This window comes from Rhinolophus sinicus, linkage group LG02 (assembly GCF_036562045.2).
Source record: "Rhinolophus sinicus isolate RSC01 linkage group LG02, ASM3656204v1, whole genome shotgun sequence".
NCBI lineage: Eukaryota > Metazoa > Chordata > Mammalia > Chiroptera > Rhinolophidae > Rhinolophus > Rhinolophus sinicus.
The window spans coordinates 148034616-148055224 of NC_133752.1; the positions used below are offsets into that span (position 1 = coordinate 148034616).

Here is a 20609-nt window from a genome sequence, read left to right on the forward strand (position 1 = left end):
AGCACTTGAAGAGAGATTTTGTCTGATAAAGTGATAACTACAAGAGAAATCTTGCATGCACAGCAATTTTGAGAGCCATTCTGGGAGTGAGGTGTGTTGTGTTTATTGTATTGTATTGTCGAGGCTCGTAAAATTCTTGTATGGCTGCAGGCAAGTCAAACCTTTGAGTGGCACTGCATCCCGCTGACTCGAGGACCAAGCCCAATCACTCCCTGTATATAAGGGGAAGTCTCTGTGCTTGGGGTAGAGGAGTGTTTGCTCCTTTCTTTTCTCACTTTGTTCCTACTCTCTCTAAGTCAGCATGAGTCGCCACTTTAGTTCCAGGTCTGGGTACCGGAGTGGAGGAGGCTTCAGCTCTGGGTCTGCCGGGGTGGTCAGCTTCCAGCGCAGGGCCAATAGCTGCTCTGTGCGCCGCAGTGGAGGAGGTGGCGGGAGATTTTCAGGTGGAGGATGTGGTGGTGGGGGAGCTGGTGGCGGCTTTGGAAGTCGAAGTCTTGTTAACCTTGGTGGCAGTAAAAGTATCTCCATCAGTGTGGCTGGAGGAGGTAGACGTAGTGGTTTTGGTGGTGGTTATGGTGGCAGTGGCTTTGGAGGTGGCAGTTTTGGCTTTGGGGGTGGTTTTGGCAGTGGTGGTTTTGGTGGTGGCTTTGGCAGTGGAGGTGGTTTTGGTGGAGGTGGTTTTGGGGGTGGTTTTGGGCCTGTCTGCCCCCCTGGTGGCATACAGCAAGTCACCATCAACCAGAGCCTCCTGCAACCCCTCAATGTCGAAATTGACCCTGAGATCCAAAAAGTAAAGTCTCAAGAAAGGGAGCAAATCAAGTCACTCAACAACCAATTTGCCTCCTTCATTGACAAGGTGAGTGTATCAGCTCAGTGCACCGGAAGAGCTGTTCTTGGTCCATTTGGGATGGGCGCAGACAAGACATGTGTGGGTTTGAGCCACAACTTTCTGTGTTTAGATGATTAAAAGGTATTTTGTGAAATTGTCTTCTAGGAGATATGTTAGAAGTATGCTTGTGAATGATGCTAATGACAACTCTCTCTGACAAAAGGGTCTGTGGGCTACATAAACGTGTGTGAATTTGACATCGCCTTAATGTGTTTTTTAATTCAGCCCTTGAACTGAATTGGGACTCACATATGTTGAATGAAGATAACAGAAAAGAGGCTAACTCAACCCTGGAGGGTGCAAATGAGAGCCCTGGAAAAGTCTTCCTAACTATAAAAAAGTTGTTGAGTGTAAACAGAGTGCAACGGACATTGTCATAGGAAGTATGTAGTCAGTGCCAAACATCTTTTGCTGTCAGACGGGGAAGTCGGCCCTCTGAGAAATTTTACACTGGTACCAGATCAGGGTCAAGATATTTTTATACTTATACTTCCAAGTATCTGCTCTGGAAAAACATGTAAACCATTTTTCACTTTTTGATTAATCATCAATAATGCCAACTCAAGTTATCCGTAATAGATTTGGAATCCAGTTTTGGATTTCCCCCATATACTTTTGAACTGTGTGCATGCTCAGGGAATGCAAACAAATTTTTACGGCAACCTACCTAAAAAAAATTCGGAAGGCAAATCTCTTAAGCATCATGTACCTGTTTCAAAGTGTAATTGCAGTAATTTTTTTTTTACGTGTGTTTTGCTATTTGGTTTTTGTGCAGCTATTCCCTTCTAAAGTTCCAACTGAAATAGTACTTTAACTGCCATTCTCAGGGAAATGAACGCTTCACTGAATGAACAGTGAGTTGGGTTTTACAATGAAGATCATACGAACTCGATCCTCTTTTTCCTATTTTTTCTGTTTGTCATGGCCAGGAAAACAGGAATTGAAGTTCTTTTCTAAGTCAAGTATGGCCTTGCTGTGCGGTAGCCCTTGGTGCTCAGTGGCCATAGGACTCCACTTCTGCACCAGTGAGTTATAGGGTCTTGTGTTCTTAGGTGCGGTTCCTGGAGCAGCAGAACCAGGTGCTACAAACGAAATGGGAGCTGCTGCAGCAGGTGGACACCTCCACTAGGACCCACAGCTTAGAGCCCTACTTTGAGTCATATATCAATAATCTTAGAAAGAGAATGGACCAACTGACGAGTGACCGATCTCGGATGGATACGGAATTGAAGAACATGCAAGACCTGGTGGAAGACTACCGGAACAGGTAAGGAAAACTGACTGGGCAATTCTTGACTTTCGTTCTAAAATATTTCCAGACTGTGACAAGCGAAGACAATGAACAGTATGCAACAGTGTCTTGTCTTAGGTTAGAGGCAGATCAATTTGGCCTTTTCAGATATCTTCATCTTTTCAGAAGCTCGAAAGGGCTTAATGGTTTTTATTGCTCCAAAGAAAGGGGTGGCTAAGATGTCCCAGGCTTATAATACAAAAGCAGTGATAGGCAGTGCCAATTTTAGTCTAGAAAGCAGAACTTCAGGGCTCACCTTCTCTGAGTTCACTTCTGATTTCCTTGCAGATATGAAGAAGAGATCAACAAACGGACTAATGCAGAGAATGAATTTGTGACCATCAAAAAGGTGAGCAAATTCTGTAGGATGGACCTCACATCTGAAATAAACAATAGAAGAAGGTGTCCAAGTACTAAGCAGAAAGAAGTCAAGATGTGGAGAACCAGGAAGTGGGCCTGATGAGTAGCTGAAGTCGAGTTTCCCCGCCTCCCCCACATGAGCATGAACCTGGACTTATCCAGGCATCTACTTCTCCAGATCCCTCAGCACTTCATGTAGTAAGTGGGGAGGCAAGTTCTCAGCAAATCAGGCAAACTCCTTCGTGATTGTGATCCTAGGGGTGGGGCGATTTAGGGATGATGATCCACCTGTGATACAAAGGAGTAGAGAAGGCCCCAAACAGCTTTTCTATGTGGAAGATCCCCTCACAGCTGGTGAGAGGGACTTGCCCTGGAAAGACTATGGCTTCATGATGTCTATTGTTCCTCTAGGATGTGGATACTGCTTATATGACCAAGGTGGACCTTCAGGCCAGAGTTGACAACTTGCGTCAAGAAATTGAGTTCTTTACAATGCTCTACCAAGTGGTAAGTCCTCTAATTTCAACCACGTTTACCCAAATGGAGAGCTTTTAAGCCTGAACCCACCACTATCCAGAAGAATAGAGCTATACCTTCCATCTTTTTTAAAAAAATTTATTAGGGTGACAATTGTTAGTAAAATTACATAGATTTCAGGTGTACAATTCTGTATTACATCATCTATAAATCCCATTGTGTGTTCAAAACCCAGAGTCAGTTCTCCTTCCATCACCACATATTTGATCCCCCTTATCCTCATCTCCCACCCCCCACCCCCTTTACCCTCTGGTAACCACTAAATTATTGTCTGTGTCTATGAGTTTTTGTTTCTCATTGGTTTGTCTTGTTCTTTTGCTGTTTTTGGTTTATATACCACATATCAGTGAAATCATATGGTTCTTTGCTTTTTCTGTCTGACTTATTTCGCTTAGCATTATACTCTCAAGATCCATCCATGTTGTCACAAATGTTCCTATATCATCTTTTCTTACTGCCGAATAGTATTCCATTATGTATATATACCACAACTTCTTTATCTATTCATCTATCGAAGGACATTTTAGTTGTTTCCATGTCTTGGCCACCGTAAATAAAGCTGCAATGAACATTGGAGCACACGTGTCTTTACGTATAAATGTTTTCAGATTTTTTGGTAGATACCCAGGAGAGGGATTGCTGGGTCATATGGTAATTCTATTCGTAATTTTTTGAGGAACCTCCACACTGCCTTCCATAACAGCTGTGCCAGTCTGCATTCCCACCAACAGTTATACCTTCCATCTTGAGACCCTTCCCTCTGTCTAAGGTGTTTTTTGTGTTAACACTACAAGAGTCACTGAACTATTATGTCTTGTAGGAGCTGTCTCAGATGCAGACTCATATCAGTGACACCAATGTCGTCCTGTCCATGGACAACAACCGCTCCCTGGACCTGGACAGCATCATCGCCGAGGTCAAGGCCCAGTATGAGGAGATCGCCCAGAGGAGCAAGGCTGAGGCTGAGGCCCTGTACCACAGCAAGGTGAATGGACTGAATGTCTGGCCAGGTTTCCTGAAATGTCTTGTCTTGCTATCCTGCGTTTTCTCTTATATTTGTGTGCGTGAGCCATAGTGTACTCTGCCACATCTAACTGACTTGATCCACCATCTTTAGTATGAAGAGCTCCAGGTCACTGCTGGCCAACATGGGGACAATTTGAAAAATTCAAAGATGGAGATTTCAGAGCTGAATCGGATGATCCAGAGACTTAGATCTGAAATTGACAGTGTCAAGAAACAGGTACTTGCTTCCACCTGCTACTGGATTGGGGAAAAGGGGACCCACAGGTAATTAATTGGAGGGTATTTTTCTGATTTTGAATCTTGCAGTTCACATCAAGGTTACTGTATTATTTCTAGTTCTTTTGGTGACTATACTGATTTCCAGAATTCAGCCATCACTGAGGGCTCTCTTTAAGGAAACTTGTGAAAATGACCTAGTAGAGAAATAGAAGTGATGGTCATGAGTGACCTAGCCCATGACCCAAAGTGAGACTTACGCGATGGTGAATGAGAAGAAAGGCCGCCAGAAGGTTTCAGGGTACACAGTTAGAAGAATGTCAAGGGGTAGAGGAACCTCAACTCATGACCAAGAGAGGCTGCTGCATCACTTTTAAGGGTGTTTAAGGAAGTCAACATGGTGATATGCTACGGTATCTGGAGGCAGGAGAATATAGGAGATGACTTAAGCTGTCGTGGTTCTGTTGGACCCAGAGTACAGGCCTCACAGGGTTGAAGAGATCAATTTGATATAAGAAGGCCAAGGTGGGATTAGGTGATCGGAGCGTGTGTAATGTGCTGGGTTCTCCTTTCTCAGATATCTGGGCTGCAGCAATCCATCAGTGATGCTGAACAACGTGGTGAAAATGCCCTCAAAGACGCCCAGGGCAAGCTGAATGAGCTGGAGGACGCCCTGCAGAAGGCCAAGGAGGACATGGCCCGGCTGCTGCGTGACTACCAGGAGCTCATGAACGTCAAGCTGGCCTTGGACGTGGAAATTGCCACCTACAGGAAGCTGCTGGAAGGAGAGGAAAGCAGGTGAAAAAGGGACCCTGGACAGTTGGGCCCCATCTTATGTTCTTCCTCCCTTGAAGCTGACCGCTGTTGAAGATGCAAACATGTGACTGCTGCTCGTCCTGGGTGTGGGGAAAGGAAAGGTAGATGGTGCGGGGGAGAAAGGCTCAGTTTCACTTTGGGAGCCAGGGTCACACATTCGTCTCTTTTGAGGGCTGTAGCGTCTTTATGAAGTGCTTTGAGTGGAGAAATGTATTCTTCATCTGGGCTGCTCAGATGTCATATGGCCTAAAGTCAGTGCCTTTAAAGGAAACCCGCCACTAGCTGCAACACTTGTCTAACTTCTATGGCGATGTCTCCCTGTTTGTGAAAAACATACTAGAGATTTGGAGGCGAGAGGGGACTGGATTAGATTTCCAATCAAGGAAAAGACCCAGACAGGGAGCTTTGGGAGGGCTGAGAGGGCTTGGGGAAGAGGTTTGCAAAGCTGGACAATGATGAGGGATTTGTTATTCCTTCTCCCACAGGATGTCAGGAGAGTGTGCCCCCAACGTGAGTGTGTGTAAGTACAAGCTGATTTTTCTGGGGCCTGTGCAGGTTTTGCTGGGTTGGAAAGGGAGCTGGGTTGAAGATAACTGAGTGTTCCTTTGCAGCTGTGAGCACCAGCCATTCCAGCATCAGTGGAGGTGGTGGCCGAGGAGGCGGGGGTTACCGCTCCGGCGGCGGCGGGGGTAGCTACGGCTCCGGAGGTGGCAGTTACGGTTCTGGAGGCGGCAGCTACGGCTCCGGAGGTGGCGGCGGCGGCAGCTATGGCGGCGCCGGAGGCAGCAGTGGGGGACACAGAGGAGGTTCTGGAGGGGGCGGCGGCAGCTCTGGCGGCAGGGGTACTGGCGGCGGCGGGAGCTCCGGAGGCAGCTGGGACTCCGCTGGAGGCCAGGGATCCAGCTATGGGGGCACCAAGACCTCTGGTGGCAGTTCCAGCGTGAAGTTTATTTCCACCAGCTATTCCCGAGGGACCAGATAAAGAGGTGCTCTCTATACTGTTAGCTCCCTTTCTCTGTCACTCCCAAATATGCTTGGCAAGACCAAGGTCAATTGTCCCCGCCTTACTGAAGAAAAAAGCTATGATTGGTTACATTGGTTGATCATACCTCCCCAGCTCTTTCCTTTCTGCTCTGCTTCCTAAAGAAAATTTTAAGTCAGTGGCAAGCTCAGTCTCTGGCTATGACCCTGCTTTGTGCTTTGCCTCAGAAACAGTTCAGCCATCACTACTATACACATTACATTTCAAAGCACCTCCTAAGTCCGCCGGATGAGGGTTGGTTAGACCCACCCCTTCTTTGTCATGCAGGGAACACACCTGCTCTGGACTCCTTACTATCCTATCTCTTGCAGCAAGCTCTGTGCTGCTTTGGTTTTGTACATATGGTGTAAGCAAGTTGACTGTCTTTTGAGGAGAGATCTTAAACTCCCATTTCCTTGTGTGGCTGCAATAAACTGCATTTGAAATTCTCTATGAGTCTTAAATTTCTTAGTTCATGGCACTGCCTATCCGGGATGGGTGCTTTGTGGGAGGGAAAGAAGGGAGGCCTTGAGCCACATGGCCTATGGGGGAGTTGGGACACATCACCATGAGGAAGATGGGAGACTGGTCAGGCAGCAGTTAGCTTTAAACATTTCACCAGAACAAGCTCTTTCCCAGAGGGTGTGGATGTTACAGAGAAATGGAGAGACTAGGGTAGCAGGTTTTATTCCTCTGAGAAGGCTTTCTTAATAGAGCAGTGAGCAATCAGGTTGGGAAGGAGGAGTTTAACATTGAGAAGAGGGCAAAGTATTGCATGGAAAAGTAATTGTTCATGTGGAACAGCCAGTGATGAGAGGGGTGTGGGTAATGCAGGGTCAGCAGCTACGACAGCCAGAATATAGACTTTGGCCTGGGGAGTTCAAGAACCAAGAGTGGTAATGGAGAGCTGTATATCCATTTCCCCTCTCTTTCAGACCACTACCCAAAGCTCTGCTTGATTTCCTAAGGTTATTCCTAAAGTTCATTTGTGGACATATAGCCTGTACTGGTGCCGTAGCACAACAGGATAGCATGGTGGCCAGAAGCATGGACATTTGGATTCAGATATACTTGGGTTTGGATATTACCATAGTACCGTTTACTAGCTCTGCGATAATATACAAGTTACAGACCTCTCTGCACCTCAGTTTTACCATCTCTAAAATGGGGATAATAATGCCTTCCTTATGGGAATTATTGTGAGACTTAAAAAAGATGATCAGCACATAGTGAGCCCTCATTAAATATCAATTTTGATGATAATGGTGATGACAATGATGATGATGATCTGGCTGTTGTAACATTGCTGCTTAGTCTCTAGACCACTCTAAGTACTTGCTCTAATGCACAAATGAACATTAGCTTCCCAGTGGTTCTATGACCATGAAAAAGTCAGTCAATTTCTCTGAGGGTCAGTTTTTATAGCTTCCAATTAGGAAAAATATTCCTAGCTCCAGTGTCAAGCAGAGACAAGGGGACTAGAGAGTCTAGATCCACAAGTATTCTGTAAGCACAGCTTGGTGAGCTCCATTTCTCCTCCCCGTCATCCCTTCATCAGAGCTGCTTCCTGTTTGGACTGATGTGAGAGTCTGGATAACATGATGGTCGATAGAAAGAACAAGGAACGTTGATTCTGAGTTTCATCTACTGTGGTATTTAAGGGGCAGTGAAAGGAAAATAATCCATAGCTTACAGCATGTGTGGATCCTTGGACAAGTCATTTGACCTTTCTGAGCCTCAGTTTTCTTAGAGGTGAAATGGGGATGAGAATATTTACCTCTAGACATCAAGAAGATAAAATATAGAACGTGAAAGTGCTTTGTGAACTATAAATGTAGCATATAGAAGTAGTTAAGTGAAATTAAAAGGGAGTGACAAAGAAGTAGAAGGCAGTGGCTGGCTGTCAGGGCCACCAAGGAGGGAAGTAACTTGATATGGTCACTGTGGCCCAGTGATAGCTCTGTAGGGACATGAAATTGATTTTCTCAATGCACTCAAGTTGAATCTGCTCTGGAGAACAGATATTTCTAAATCAAACACATGAGAGATGAACGTGTGTGCCAGAATGTCTATGTATTAGCTTGTGGGGGAATTTACAGTTTCAGTGACTGAACTACCAGAGCCTCCCCATCCTGCTATCAAGGTACCTGGAAAACTGAAGTCGTCACTAAAGGCAGATTTAGAACAATGGGAGTTGGGTGGCCTTGAGGGGGAGATGGTTTGCCTCCTCCACAGGAGAACGGACCTCTGGGGCCACGAGATATAGCATCTAGGACACTGTTGAATGAACAGTGACGTATTCTAGCACTGACACATATTTTCTAAATTTTTTATTAGGTTACAACTTTCTTTAGTCACATTTCATCTTGTTTTCTTGGTAAGGTCAGACATGAAACAGAGACCAGTACAATTTACAGTGAAACTTATCAAAACTTGTAAGTCACAAGGACTAAAGATAAACCCTGTGTAAGTCAGTATACAATGTAGAAGTAAACTGAGTAAGATCAAGTGCCCAAATGCATTAGTGTTAGAAAGACAGTAAAGGAAAAATCTAAATTCCGTTCAGTTCAACAGGTAGTTCCTGCACACAGACCATGTGTGTGATGAGGGATGAGGCCAAACATCAAACATTGGGGTACTATGATGAGTGTGACATGGTCGTGTTCTCAAAGAGCTTAGAGACTTGGGTGACGGGGAGTATATAAACATGTCATTACAATGCACACGACCCTTGCAATGACAGAAACACATACAAGGCATAGAGATGGTACATATGGATGTGAGGATTATTAAAAGTGATGCCTGGCAGGCTTTTAGAGGATAAATAGGAGTTTGTCAGGCAGACAAGGACATTTAAGGCAGAGGAGGACACTCTTGCAGGAAGGATAATATGGGTGAAAACATGGAAGAGGGAAATTGCACGAAGTATTTGATCATCTGAAGGAACATGAAGTTAGTGACAAGAAATGAGTACGAAGAGTTAGATCCAATCAAGAAAGGCCTTGTAGGCATTCAGTGGAGTCTGGACTATTGTTTGCGCGTCAGGAGTTCTCAGATGGGGTTTTGGGACCTATTGGCTTATTACAACCTCAAGCTACTCTGTACTCGGCCAATGGGAAGGAAAGGGGTTGCCCCAGCCCCACAGACCTCACTCTCCGCTCCATTGGGATTTGAATTGCATGGTCTTCAGCAGATAAGCCTTTTGGAATCTGGCTGTGGCTTCTGCCCATAGGCCACAGCCTATGACCCAATATCAGCATTTCTCCCTAACCTTAGGCTATCTGTACACACCTCTTCTCCGTGGGTCTAGATCCTTGTGTCTTCCTCCTAGCATCTCAGCTAGAAGGACAGAATGCTTCCCTCAGTTCATTGGCCAATAGAGCCTCGGGGCACCCTTTGGGACCTTCTTCTCTGAATGGCTGCAGTATTGCAGCTGTCAGTTTGGTGGACAGTCTCCCTTCCCTAACTGGCCAAAGTTTCTTTCCCGAACAGTGTGGCTCTTACACAGCCATCTCTCCAATAAAGCTCTGGGATTCATCTAACTCGAGAGAAGAACAATCTTCCCACCTTCTCCCCACACATTAACTGCCTCCTCTTGCACAATTCCAGGCCTAAGACAATCATCTAGTGCCCCTGGGAAAACGGCAGAATCCAGCAACTCTTTCTGTAACCCTTGCTTCTCAGATCCGAGCTCAGTTTAGTTCAATGCCACCATCCCACCATCCTACTCCTTCCCTTGGGAGAGAGTCTTCATTAGTCTTAGGGGGGTTCACCAGCCCAAAGGAGAGGGAATCCAAAAGATGATCTTGAACAGAAGCCTGTGGGTTTGTGTGGAATTTGAGGAACCAAAGCCCCAGGACAGACTGCATTGGAATGGGGACTTTCTAGGGGTCCCTTGGAGGGAGTAGGAGGAAGCCTCATGCAACTGGCCAGTTCTGTCAAAACGTGTCCATTTTAACAGGGACTTTATGGTTATTGATGAAAGTTTCTTTTGAAAAAGAATATTGTTTCTTCAAGTCAGTAATTCTAAAGGTATGAGTCTTATTGACCTCTGTTTTATAACAAAAATTAAAGTAATAACCTTTTGCTGCCAAGAAAAGAAAAACATAGATGGTACACCTTACGATCACATATAATTTACAAGTATCAACATGATGCCTTAACTGCAATATGAAGGAAACACAAAAGGGAAAAAACGAGTAATAATATCATATATATTTTGTAAGTTCTCAGGCAAGACTGTATTAGAAGACACACTGAAGCATCAGATGTTTGCACTGACAGGTTGAATTACCATGCGTTCAATTAGCTACAAATGCAGGGTGATGCACATATGCTGTACTGGCAACTTAAATAAAATGAGCAAGTTTGCCATTGACAATACAATTTTCCAAAAAGGTAAAAACCTCTGAAACTTCCCCATGAAAAGGAAATACAGCCTTTCCTCGATGTACACAGTAGTTGCATTTCTCAGCAACTCAGTGTATCTGAAAACAGAGCAAAAGTACTTTGCGTGTATATGTGATGTGACGTGGAGTATAACGTCCTGGGCTGAACCATAATAAATGGTGGAGCTTTCAAAGGTTGTGCAGTGGGTACTGCTCACCAAATGTCAGTAACAGCCCTCCACATCACAGAGATAAGCAATAAATGTCTCCACAGAATTTTAAAAGATTATTGGGCAGTACTGCTGTTTTGGGACATTTTGTGGCTGGGGACATTTTTAGAGCCTCCAGGGGAGAATATCAGGCACATATTTTCAGTTGTCCTCGTGTGTGTGTGCGCGCTGAGGAGGAGAGGCTGTGGAAAGGCCATATCTCCATCTGAGAGTATATTATGTGAACCCCTGAATTGCGTAACTATTTCCATTAGTTTCTGTTTTATTTACCATTAAAGGAACTTATTCTCTTGAGACAGAGAGAGAGAGAGAGAGAGAGAGAGAGAGAGAGAGAGAGAGAAGAATCAAGAACAAAATCTCAAGACCACTCTGCCTAAGGACCAGACAAAGACAGAGACATCAGTAATGAGTATAAAGCAGTAGTCACGGAAGATGGGAGAAGTGAGAGAGCACAATGTCATGGAAACCAGGAAGGAAGCACATTTCAAAGGCAGCCAGGAAAAGAAGTCAAGTGTGAGCGGAAGTTTTCTGTAGTAACTATGTTGAGAAGAGCCTAGAAATATGGTCAGGATTTGGGTAGGTGGAAGGGATGCAGTGGCACCACAGGCCCCTTCCCTCGTGAGGAGGGCATGGCTAACACATTGAGTACAGTTGGAAGCCAGAGATGGGGTCTATAAAGTTGCTTCCTGGAGCCAGTTGGCTGGAGTCTTATGCCAGATGAAAGGGAGGGTAAAGATGCCCATGAGACATTTGGGCGCTGTTGGCAATTTTTGGTTGTTTGTTGGAAGTGTGGATACCCAAGATGCCTTGGGATGCTCTGTGTCACTGTGCTTGCCTCTCCCATATCCGCTGGAGCGAACGTGTCACTCCTTGCCAATCCATTATTAGAAAAATTGCACAGTCTTAGACAACTTATGACCTTCTCAGGTTCATGTAGTGTTATTCCCACCCCTCCCTGGTGCCCACGCCCAGTTTCCAATCTGTCAATGGGCCCTGTTAGTTGTGTCTAGACAGTATGGAGTGTCCTCTGCTGGTACAAAGGCTCCTTTACACACAACGATGGGACCTGCATTGGTTACGACAAGGCAGTAGCTCCCAGGGGTGGTGAGACTGAAGATGATATAATATGGATATTTCAGAAAGCTGCTTGGGAATAATTAAAAAAAAAAAAAGACTTGTCCTTGGTTCTATTCTGTTGGTCATAAAGACATAAAAAAAGAAGCTAAATTCTTCTTGGTACAGAGAATATCTGACAGTGGGAGAAAGATCTCTCCCCTGGGTATTGAGCTCAATCCTGATCATTTGGAAAGTTCTGAGTGACCCACAGGAAAGCTAGTGTGAGCTCAGGGATAAGAACTGGGGCAGAGAAGGGGTTTGGAAGGAAATCATAGATGACTGAGGGTGGGTGTGACCGTCACGCTCACTGAAGATGGATCACACCATTGATGTATGGAAGACGGTCAGGCTTGTTCTTGCTTGGAAGTGACAGGGGTCACTCTGAAGAACCTTCAGCCAGGTCTGGTATCTGATGGTGGTAGGGGATGCCCTGTGAGATGATGAGTGAGTTTCCATTGGAGACACACAAGTCGGCTGGCCTTTCCCGAAGCAGGGGTGCTTCAGAAGAGAGGCAAACCCTGGATGGAACCACTTCTAACTTGAGATCCCACGGTTGCCTCCTTTCCCCACAATCTTCCCAAATCCTCCCTATTCTTCTCTCTCTCTTCCTGCCTCAAGTCCCAGATTCAACTTCCAGAATATTTTGACCAGTTATTTAAAAAGTATAAAAGTTTGGTCTTGGTTTGAGCTGATCTGATTGGTGATTTGGAGAACATTTTTGTTTGTTCAGTTAAGAAAATACCAGAATTCAGTCTTTGAGCATGGGTTGTTCATGGCAAGGTGTACTCGAGATGAAGACTGAGGTGAGGCCATCTTGCCCCTCCTCCAGCTCTAGGTCCTTAATTAATCTCAATTATTTGGAAGATGAGAAGGGATGGGGGAGGGTCAGGTCCCTCACTTAGCTTTTTGGATCCGACAACCTATACATTCCTACTATCTACCTTCCTACTCTGTACGCAATGGGGTAATTGATTAGCCTCTTTCCTTATCAGCTTTAAGTTTCTCCTGTTGTCAGCACATTTGATTTCCTTTTGTTCTAAACCTGGTGGAGTTGGAACAACATTCTGGGCAAGTGGAGAATGCAGTACACCACCTGCAACCCTGAAGGAAGCGTGAGATGGTTCTGCAATTGAAATCACCCCTTATCAACTTTCGCAGGTTAACATCTGAGTGTCTTCACTCAGATGTGCTAACTGCTGGGGTGTGCTTGGGCCCAGGGTGAGGGCTCTGTGTTTGGCTGCCTTCTCTTCAGCAATTTTCTCTCTTGGTTTGTTAATACATAAACAGGGTTTCCATGGTGAGGACATCAAGCTATGAGGCAAGGTGGTGTGGCAGATGCCTCATGCCACCTCATTGGCCCTTGTGCCCTGCCATGTGCCACCATGGAGGAGTGTGCCCCCAGCAGGACCAGGGGAAGAAATGCAGTCCATCTCATGGCAGGACAATCACCAACATGTGGTTATTGAGGGTCTGATGAAGCAAGGGTTGGATTTATCTTGCTTCTGGACCCAACCTATTAGCCCCTTCCCTGGCCACCCACAGATATGTGACTAGGAAGGAGCAGTTGGTTTGACATCTTAACAGCCCAGGGGAAGTGTTTCAATGTAATATTTAGAAGCCTGGAAAAGACACAGCTCCTGTTTACTTCCGATCTCCTATCATTGTGGGTAACTGGGGGTTGACTCTATTTATTAAACCCCTGCTCTTCATCTACCTGAGGCCTTTTCTAGCTATGGAATTCCATGCTGTCGGGTGGTAGGGTTTGGTGGCAGAGCTGCTGGGCTGGGTTCCTGCTCTGTTACCCTTTAGTCATGAGACCTTGGCAAGTCACTAAACTTAGTCTCTACGTCTTAAAAATGAAGGCATCAGTTGGGGTGGTCTCTAACATGTTTCTGAGCTGTTATTTAGTACATATACTAGAATGGGGTGGAGAGCCATTCAGACGGACAGATTATTCTTATTAAATCTCTGTATTGGGAGCAAGGATTAGGCAGAAGAGGGTGCAGTGGGTAGAAGTGGGGCTCACGAAAGGATGTGGAGCCTGAAGACATTGGGCAAGTCCTAGATCTGCCATGTACTCATCTGTTGATCATAGACAGGTTTCTTCACTCTTTTAGAGGCTCCATTTGCTCATGTGCGAAATGGGCATGATAATATTTGCCCAACTTATTTCAGAAGGAGATGGTCAAAATGAAATTACATCTGTGGGGGTGATCTCAAGTGTTACACAAAGGGAGCTATCATTACTACTGTTGTTCCTCCTGGAGAAGATACTGGAGTGTGGGGTGCGGCCATTGAGTAGAGGCATTGCTGGGGTACCCTGGAAAGCCTGCTTCCTGGGAGAGGAAGGTTGAGTCCTGTCCCTCCTTTTCCCTATGACTTCATTCTTGTAGGTCTTGAAGCATTCAAGAGTCCTCCTTTTAAAATAAATACTCATTTATGGGGTGAACTTTCATATTCTAGAACCATTACCATGAGATTGCAACAAGCGTCTGGTTAATACCTGAGCAGGGCTGAGCTGACTACCTTCTGGGACCTGAAATGGGGAAGGGACAGGAGCCCCCCAGGGAGCAGGGGGACTGGCAGGTGGGCTTGTGATCCTCAGGAAGGGGTGCATGTCAGGTGGCAAGATACAGCCTAGGAGCTGATGTTGTTTTATTATCACACAATTTTGGAGTTTTCAGACGTTTTCTATGCAATGGGAAAGCAGACAACTTTGCTTTCTGCCAGAAATTATGCTAAGCGCTGCATGTATGGTTTCCTTTATTTTTCTACCAACACTCTGAAGTGAATACAACTATGCTGCCCACTTTACAGAGAAGGAAAGAGGCCATGAAAGGGTAGGTAACTCTTCTAAGGTCAAGAAGCTCATAAGTGGTGAAGCCGGGATTCAATCCAGGTGTGTGACACAAATCCATGTCCTTAACCAGCACCCAGCACCGCCTTTATTACAAGGCACCATGCAAGAGTAATTTATCATTATAGCTTTTCTCCCCGTAAAGAGAATCCCTCCGAGGTTTTTCTCTTGGGATACCATAGTCACTTTTTACACTGGACAGAGGGCAAGGAAAAGACCTAAGGGTTAGAAAGAAGCCCCAGAGACCCAGTGTTTGAGCCTGTGGTTTCTGTCACCCAGGCAGAACAAGACAGCTCAGCTTTAGACCCAGCCTCAGAAGCCTCCTTCTCATGCCTTTCCCCACCAGGATGCTCACAGAGGAGGACGACGAGCCATGCCATCCCTGGTCTTCCCTGGTACAAGGATGCTGCTCCCAGTGCCAGGCAGAGAACCGAGCTGCTGCCGCTAAGACGCCAGTGAGGAAACCTGACCTGACAGCTCTCAGCCTCATCAAAAGGATACTCTAAGTCTCACCTCTCCTCTGGAGGCATTGCTCCTCCCCTGGCTCTCAGGGGAAACAAGTGGAGACCACTCACCCCTTGGCAGGTGGTTGTCCGAGTTTTAGGGCAAAGGCAAAGGCTGCTTTTCCAAGATCATGTAAGCAGCCAGCCTGCTCAGGGGTGAGGTTCCCGATTTGCTGTCTGGGAAGCAGTTGCCCCTAGAAGGGCTGATCACCAGGCCCTCACCAGGGTCTGGGGTGACAGGACCTTTTGTAGGAACATGGCTAGGAAGAGGCAGCAGAATCCTGGGGATCCAGCTGAGCTCAACCTCCCAGCTGCTAACCTGGGAAGCAGGGAAGTGGAGGTGGAAAATAACAGGAGGAGGGTAGCTGGTGAGTAAGAGATCAAACTTCAAGGGTGTGGCAGCTGTGGAAATACTGTACAGACAGCCTGCACGTTTTCTGATAGTACTGAGATTAGCAGCACGACCAGCTCCTCATGCTCCCTGCTTCCTCTCTGCTCTGCCCTGCTCCTCCCAGGGGCATTCGCCCGGCTCAGTGTCTGCCCCTGGATGGCCCTCCAGCTCCCAGAACACTCTCCAGGTCCCAGCCTTCCCCACAACTGCTGAGACCTCTTCCTCCAGGGAGCTTGGTGGCTCCTGTACACTGTGAGTGGCAACTTCCCAAATGGCATCCTGGATTGACTCCTCACTTTCCAATGCCCCTGGAACAGGGCTCCTGCTATGGGGCAGGGTGGGTGCCTCTCGCTACTCTTCTTGTCAAGGCACACCTAGGCTCAATCCTGAGCACTGCTGCGCCAGTGTCTCTGTGGCCACAAAGAGCAGGAGGAGGGCCTTGGACACTTATTCTGCTGTCTCCCAAAACGCCACACCAAAGGGGCTACTAGCCCTTCTGTTTATTACTGTTGGTTACGGTTCCTATTTCTTGTCTATAGACATATTTATCCTGTTTTTGAGCACGGCTATGTCTTTTTAATTAAAAAAAAAAGTATTTGCATCTGTCAAAAAAAGAAAAAATAGAGGATGCCAGCCAAATTCACACTTTGTATGGGGTGAGAAGGATGCCAAGATTCATCCCTACCTTTCTAGTATGTGACATACACACATCCTGTGACACGGGAATAGAGAAGGGAATATTCCTTTCTCACACTCACTCAATCTGATGATAATCTATCACACTTCTCCTCCCAGCCCTCCTGGGTCCACACCCACAGCAGCGTCCCCTCGTCTGTGCTCCCTGCCCCCACCTCCACCCTCTTGGGCGTGAGCAGAAACCCAGAATATCCTGCAAAGGTCTCTTCTCGCAGACCCTCTTGTGTGGCCAAAAGGCAGTGTCCTGAGAGAGAGTCAGTCATCATATTAGTGGCAACGTGCTGAGCCATGTGGGAGGAAGGGTCTGGGGCAGGTGGCAAGAAACACCAGGAAGTGAGATCAATTCAGGACACTGTTGTGTAAACCTATTTGGGTCATGAGCCTCAGTGAGAATCTGGAAGAGCTTTATTCCCTCTTCACAGCGAAACTACACATTCCTGCATAAGCATCCAATTTTGTAAGAACTTTCCAGAGCCCAGCCAGGGACTCTCCATGGACTTCTGCTTAAGAAGCCAGCTTGGGAGTGTGTGAGCTGAGACCCATAGACATGGCTTGGCCACTTGAGAAAGGGCAGTAATTAGATAAAGAAAGGGGAAACAAAGGTGCAGGTGTGATAGAGTGAGGGAGCACGAAGTTAAGGGGGAACAGGCACCCCATGGGCTAGCAAAGGGGAATTCCGGACTGGAGAGACTTAGGGAGATGAGAAAGAGGGAAGATATGTGGAAAGGAGCCGGGAGGGTGGCTCTTCCAAACCACTGGCCCTCTGCTGTCTGGAGAAACGCTGGGAAGCCCTGTGACCAACAAAACAACAGAGATCCTGGGCACAAGCCCTGTGTCATTATAGCAATGCTCCGTTTCCCCATCTCTAATATTCCTCACCACACAGGATTATCAGCAGATAGTAAAAATGAGATGAGGAATGTGAAAAAAACACACAAAAAAACAAAACAAACACCTAGTAAAGGACAAAGGGCTGTGCAAATAGGAGACATTCGAGGTCCTGCCGAGGAAGCTAGACAAGTGAACAAACTACTCCTGTGCCCTCCCAGGGTCAGTAACTCCAGATGCTGTGTCCACTGCCCAAGTGGGAGGGGGTCCCCAGGGTGACCTGCTTGGTGAAATATGACACTCCTTTCTGCTGGCTGTGGATGACAGGGCTTGTGCTTGCTTACTGTCTACAGGGAACAGGGCAATGGAAAATGATTGCCATGACCTGGTGTCATGAACTTGCCTAGATAACCCTACCACCATGTCCCCATCATAAAATTCTCTCATTGTCACCTCTCTCTGTCTTACCAGAGAAGCACTATTTCTGCCCAATAGTGGATGGCATGGAGTTAAACCTACAGAGAAAAATACAGGCACCGTCCTGGCCCTTTGGGAACTTCCAATGTGTGGACATAAGCCCACTCCATGATGTATTCATGGGTCTCCAGAGGACAGGTCCTGACCAGAGGGTGTGGTTGTGTGGGGTCGGCCCTGAAAAATGGGAGCACAGGAATCCCTCAGCACATTACACTTGAGTGTTTCGTCACCAGCTGAAATGCTGACTTAGGGGAACTGGTAGGGAAGGTGGGGTCCACACATACTCTCCACCTCTACCTCCACCCCCAAGAATCTTTGTTGAGAGGCTCCCTGACATTTCTGTCTTTGGATATTTCTCTGTGTGGGAGAGACGCAGCTCTGAAGCACGCAACACCAGAAAAGTCAGGGTGTTTAAATAAATGCCAGAAACAGCAAAAGTACTTCTGCCCAAGGGAGGAGAGAGTGTGGAGATTTTATATCCCAGACACTCCAAAACTCAGACAGAAAAAACTTTTGTTAAAAATTTTCTGAGTGGCTGAGCCAGAGAAGAAGAGGTAAAGTTTTCTGCCTGCTCCCAGGCCCGCTGGTAAATGCTGATGCGAAGGAGAGAGAAAGAATAAAAGGAGAAGCCAACCACCCAGGTCCTCTGCCTGCCTTGCGGCTGCCGTTTCTGCCCTTGTCCCTCAGTGAGAAAATAAATGAAAGTGGCGTCTGGGTCTGCACGTTTTGCTTTCCAACTTCTCCCAGAGCTTACTTCAGCTCTTAAGACTTGACCTATTAATATCCATTTGAAGCACAAACTGACTTCTGACCTAATCTGTAATTCAATTGTAGATGAGGAAACCACGGCTCAGAAAGACTGAGGGCTGCCCCTAGGTTCTACAGGGCTGCAAATAAAATGTAGGTTCTCTGATCCCTCATCTAATGTTCTTCCCGTTCCTGTTGGTTTTCAAACCCCTCAGTCCAGAGATGAGGAAACGTAGGCCCCGGCAAGACGGGTAGCATGGTTTGTTGCTGGCAGAGACTCCACGTTACAACTAGACTTGCTGTCCCCAGTCTACCACACAGTTTCCCTTATAAAAGCACTGTTCACTAGAGAAAAACACACTGCTTTGAATACCTGGTGGGCTGTGAAGCGTGTCTACGGTTCATAAAAATATAATTGGCGTCATAACTTTGACACATCCCCATTGAATAACTATACTAGCGCTATTAAACATTCACTGCTTAATTAGCAATGATTTCACTTGCTTTCTGGAGAATTTAAAAGGCTTTTAAAGAGAGGTTTGGAAGACCCATGATTTTTTATGTTAAACAAAGAAGTTGTCCAGAGAGTTTTAAACAGTTATCTTTTTTGTTGTTGTTGTTAAAAATAGCTTACCAAGCGAGTCACCCAGAATCAAGTCCTTTGGCCATTCTTTCCAAGAGGAGGCAACCCAGTGCCCACAGGTGTGAAAGTACCTTGAGAGCTTTGTTACTAAACTGAGGAGCAGGAGTCTCTTGCAATAAGGGACTATTTTTCTGATTTTCACAATTTCATTTGTTTTCATTCTTTTCTCTCTTTTTTTTACTGGTGTGTGTACCTCTACCTGCCTCTTCCTACCATTCTCCCCAGCCAACACAGGAAGCCTTGAAAGCAATAAGAGAGGTCACCTGGGGGGTAGCTTTAAATGATGGGGCAGGGTGAAGTGGGGGCTGAGGGTGGGAGGAAAGTGTGGGCTGAAAGCATCTGATGAGATTCTCCGTGGGCACTTGGCATGGGGATGCTGCTGAGTAAATAGCAGGTGTCCAGGTAGAGGTACCGATGGTGAATTACAGCTGTGAACGGCAGCAGGGCGATAGGGAATTAGCAGGAAGCCTCCCCAAGAGTGAGGGGTGGGGTAGGAAGGATGCAGCACTAAATCTGGGGAAAACTGGAGGAGTCTCTGCACTGTGAGGAAGGCATGAATGACATAATTATGGTGACCCTGCTTTTCTGAAATCACAACCAGGATGGGATGGACTATTTGATGGCTGTCTCGTCCTTCCATGTTGGGGTGGCTATATGGTAATGGGCAAGAGTAAGAATATTGGTGTCTGGGACGAGGGTTGGGGCTGGGAATGACAAGAACTTTTCATGGAAAGCCCCTTTTTGGCTCTCTCGTGAATGCAGACATGTAGGTGAGAACACACATGCACACATGTCAGAGTGAGTTCAGTAGCTAGACATTTTAGCAAACAAGGCACATGCCTCAGTGTGTTGTCAGCAGCAGTGAGGGGGCCTCATTCAGTTGTGGATTCATCCCATGGAGAGCCAAGCCAGGATGTGTAACTTCCCATTGCCTGGGTCAGAGCTGCCGGGGCCCCATTAGAAAATTAGAACTATATGTGACATTTGCAATGGCAATGGGAAGAAAAGCGGTATTGTTGAGCACCTACTATGTGCCAGGCATGATGCTGGAGGCTTCCTTTGTTGATTTCTGGATTGTCTTGTTCAACCAACATGTGATGAGCCCCCGCTGTGTCCTGGGCTGTGTCCCTGCCCTCATTCCTCCTGTTTCTGGGGTCCTACTTGTTTCCAAGAGGTGGGCACATCCTGCTTTCCTGAGAGTCTGGGAGTCTCTGCATTCCAAAATGAACTTTTCTACACAGGGGGCGTCAAGCACTTCACGCGGTGGGTAGGGCTGGCTGTCCACCAGCCTGGCTTCTCAGTTAAAACCAATTTGCCCAGAGCACCTTAGAATCGATAGCCATGGCACTGGTGCTAAGAAAATGTGGTTGATTGAAAAACAAACCACAAACAAAACTTAAAAGGACATGTTAGTGAAGAAAGAAAGGGAGGCCAAGGCTGTGATGGAGAATTGGGTCAGGGATTAAGGACTATAGATGAGTGAGCAGTTTTAACATATCACTTACAAAGAAACGCCCCAGAGGAGATATTGAGCAAGTGATTCCTGCTGGGAGCCTGGAAGTCTCCTGTCCCACCTT

At 46.4% G+C, this 20609-nt stretch overlaps 1 protein-coding gene across 1 annotated transcript; it reads left to right on the forward strand.

Moving 5' to 3' along the window:
- Window positions 1-245: 245 nt before the first annotated feature.
- On the forward strand, window positions 246-6607 carry KRT1 (keratin 1). Its single transcript, XM_019724501.2, has 9 exons — window positions 246-856; window positions 1942-2156; window positions 2469-2529; window positions 2952-3047; window positions 3898-4062; window positions 4195-4320; window positions 4897-5117; window positions 5621-5655; window positions 5747-6607. The coding sequence occupies exons 1-9, from the start codon at window positions 302-304 to the stop codon at window positions 6115-6117; spliced, it is 1845 nt and encodes a 614-aa protein (XP_019580060.1). The 5' UTR covers window positions 246-301; the 3' UTR covers window positions 6118-6607.
- The last annotated feature ends 14002 nt before the right edge of the window (window positions 6608-20609 follow it).

Excerpts from the sequence above, each read along its gene's own strand:
- KRT1 (XM_019724501.2), top strand. The coding sequence starts at position 302 with ATGAGTCGCCACTTTAGTTCCAGGTCTGGGTACCGGAGTGGAGGAGGC. Across the intron at positions 4,321-4,896 it reads TTGACAGTGTCAAGAAACAG|ATATCTGGGCTGCAGCAATC; the intron begins GTACTTGCTTCC and ends CTCCTTTCTCAG. Across the intron at positions 5,656-5,746 it reads TGCCCCCAACGTGAGTGTGT|CTGTGAGCACCAGCCATTCC; the intron begins GTAAGTACAAGC and ends GTTCCTTTGCAG.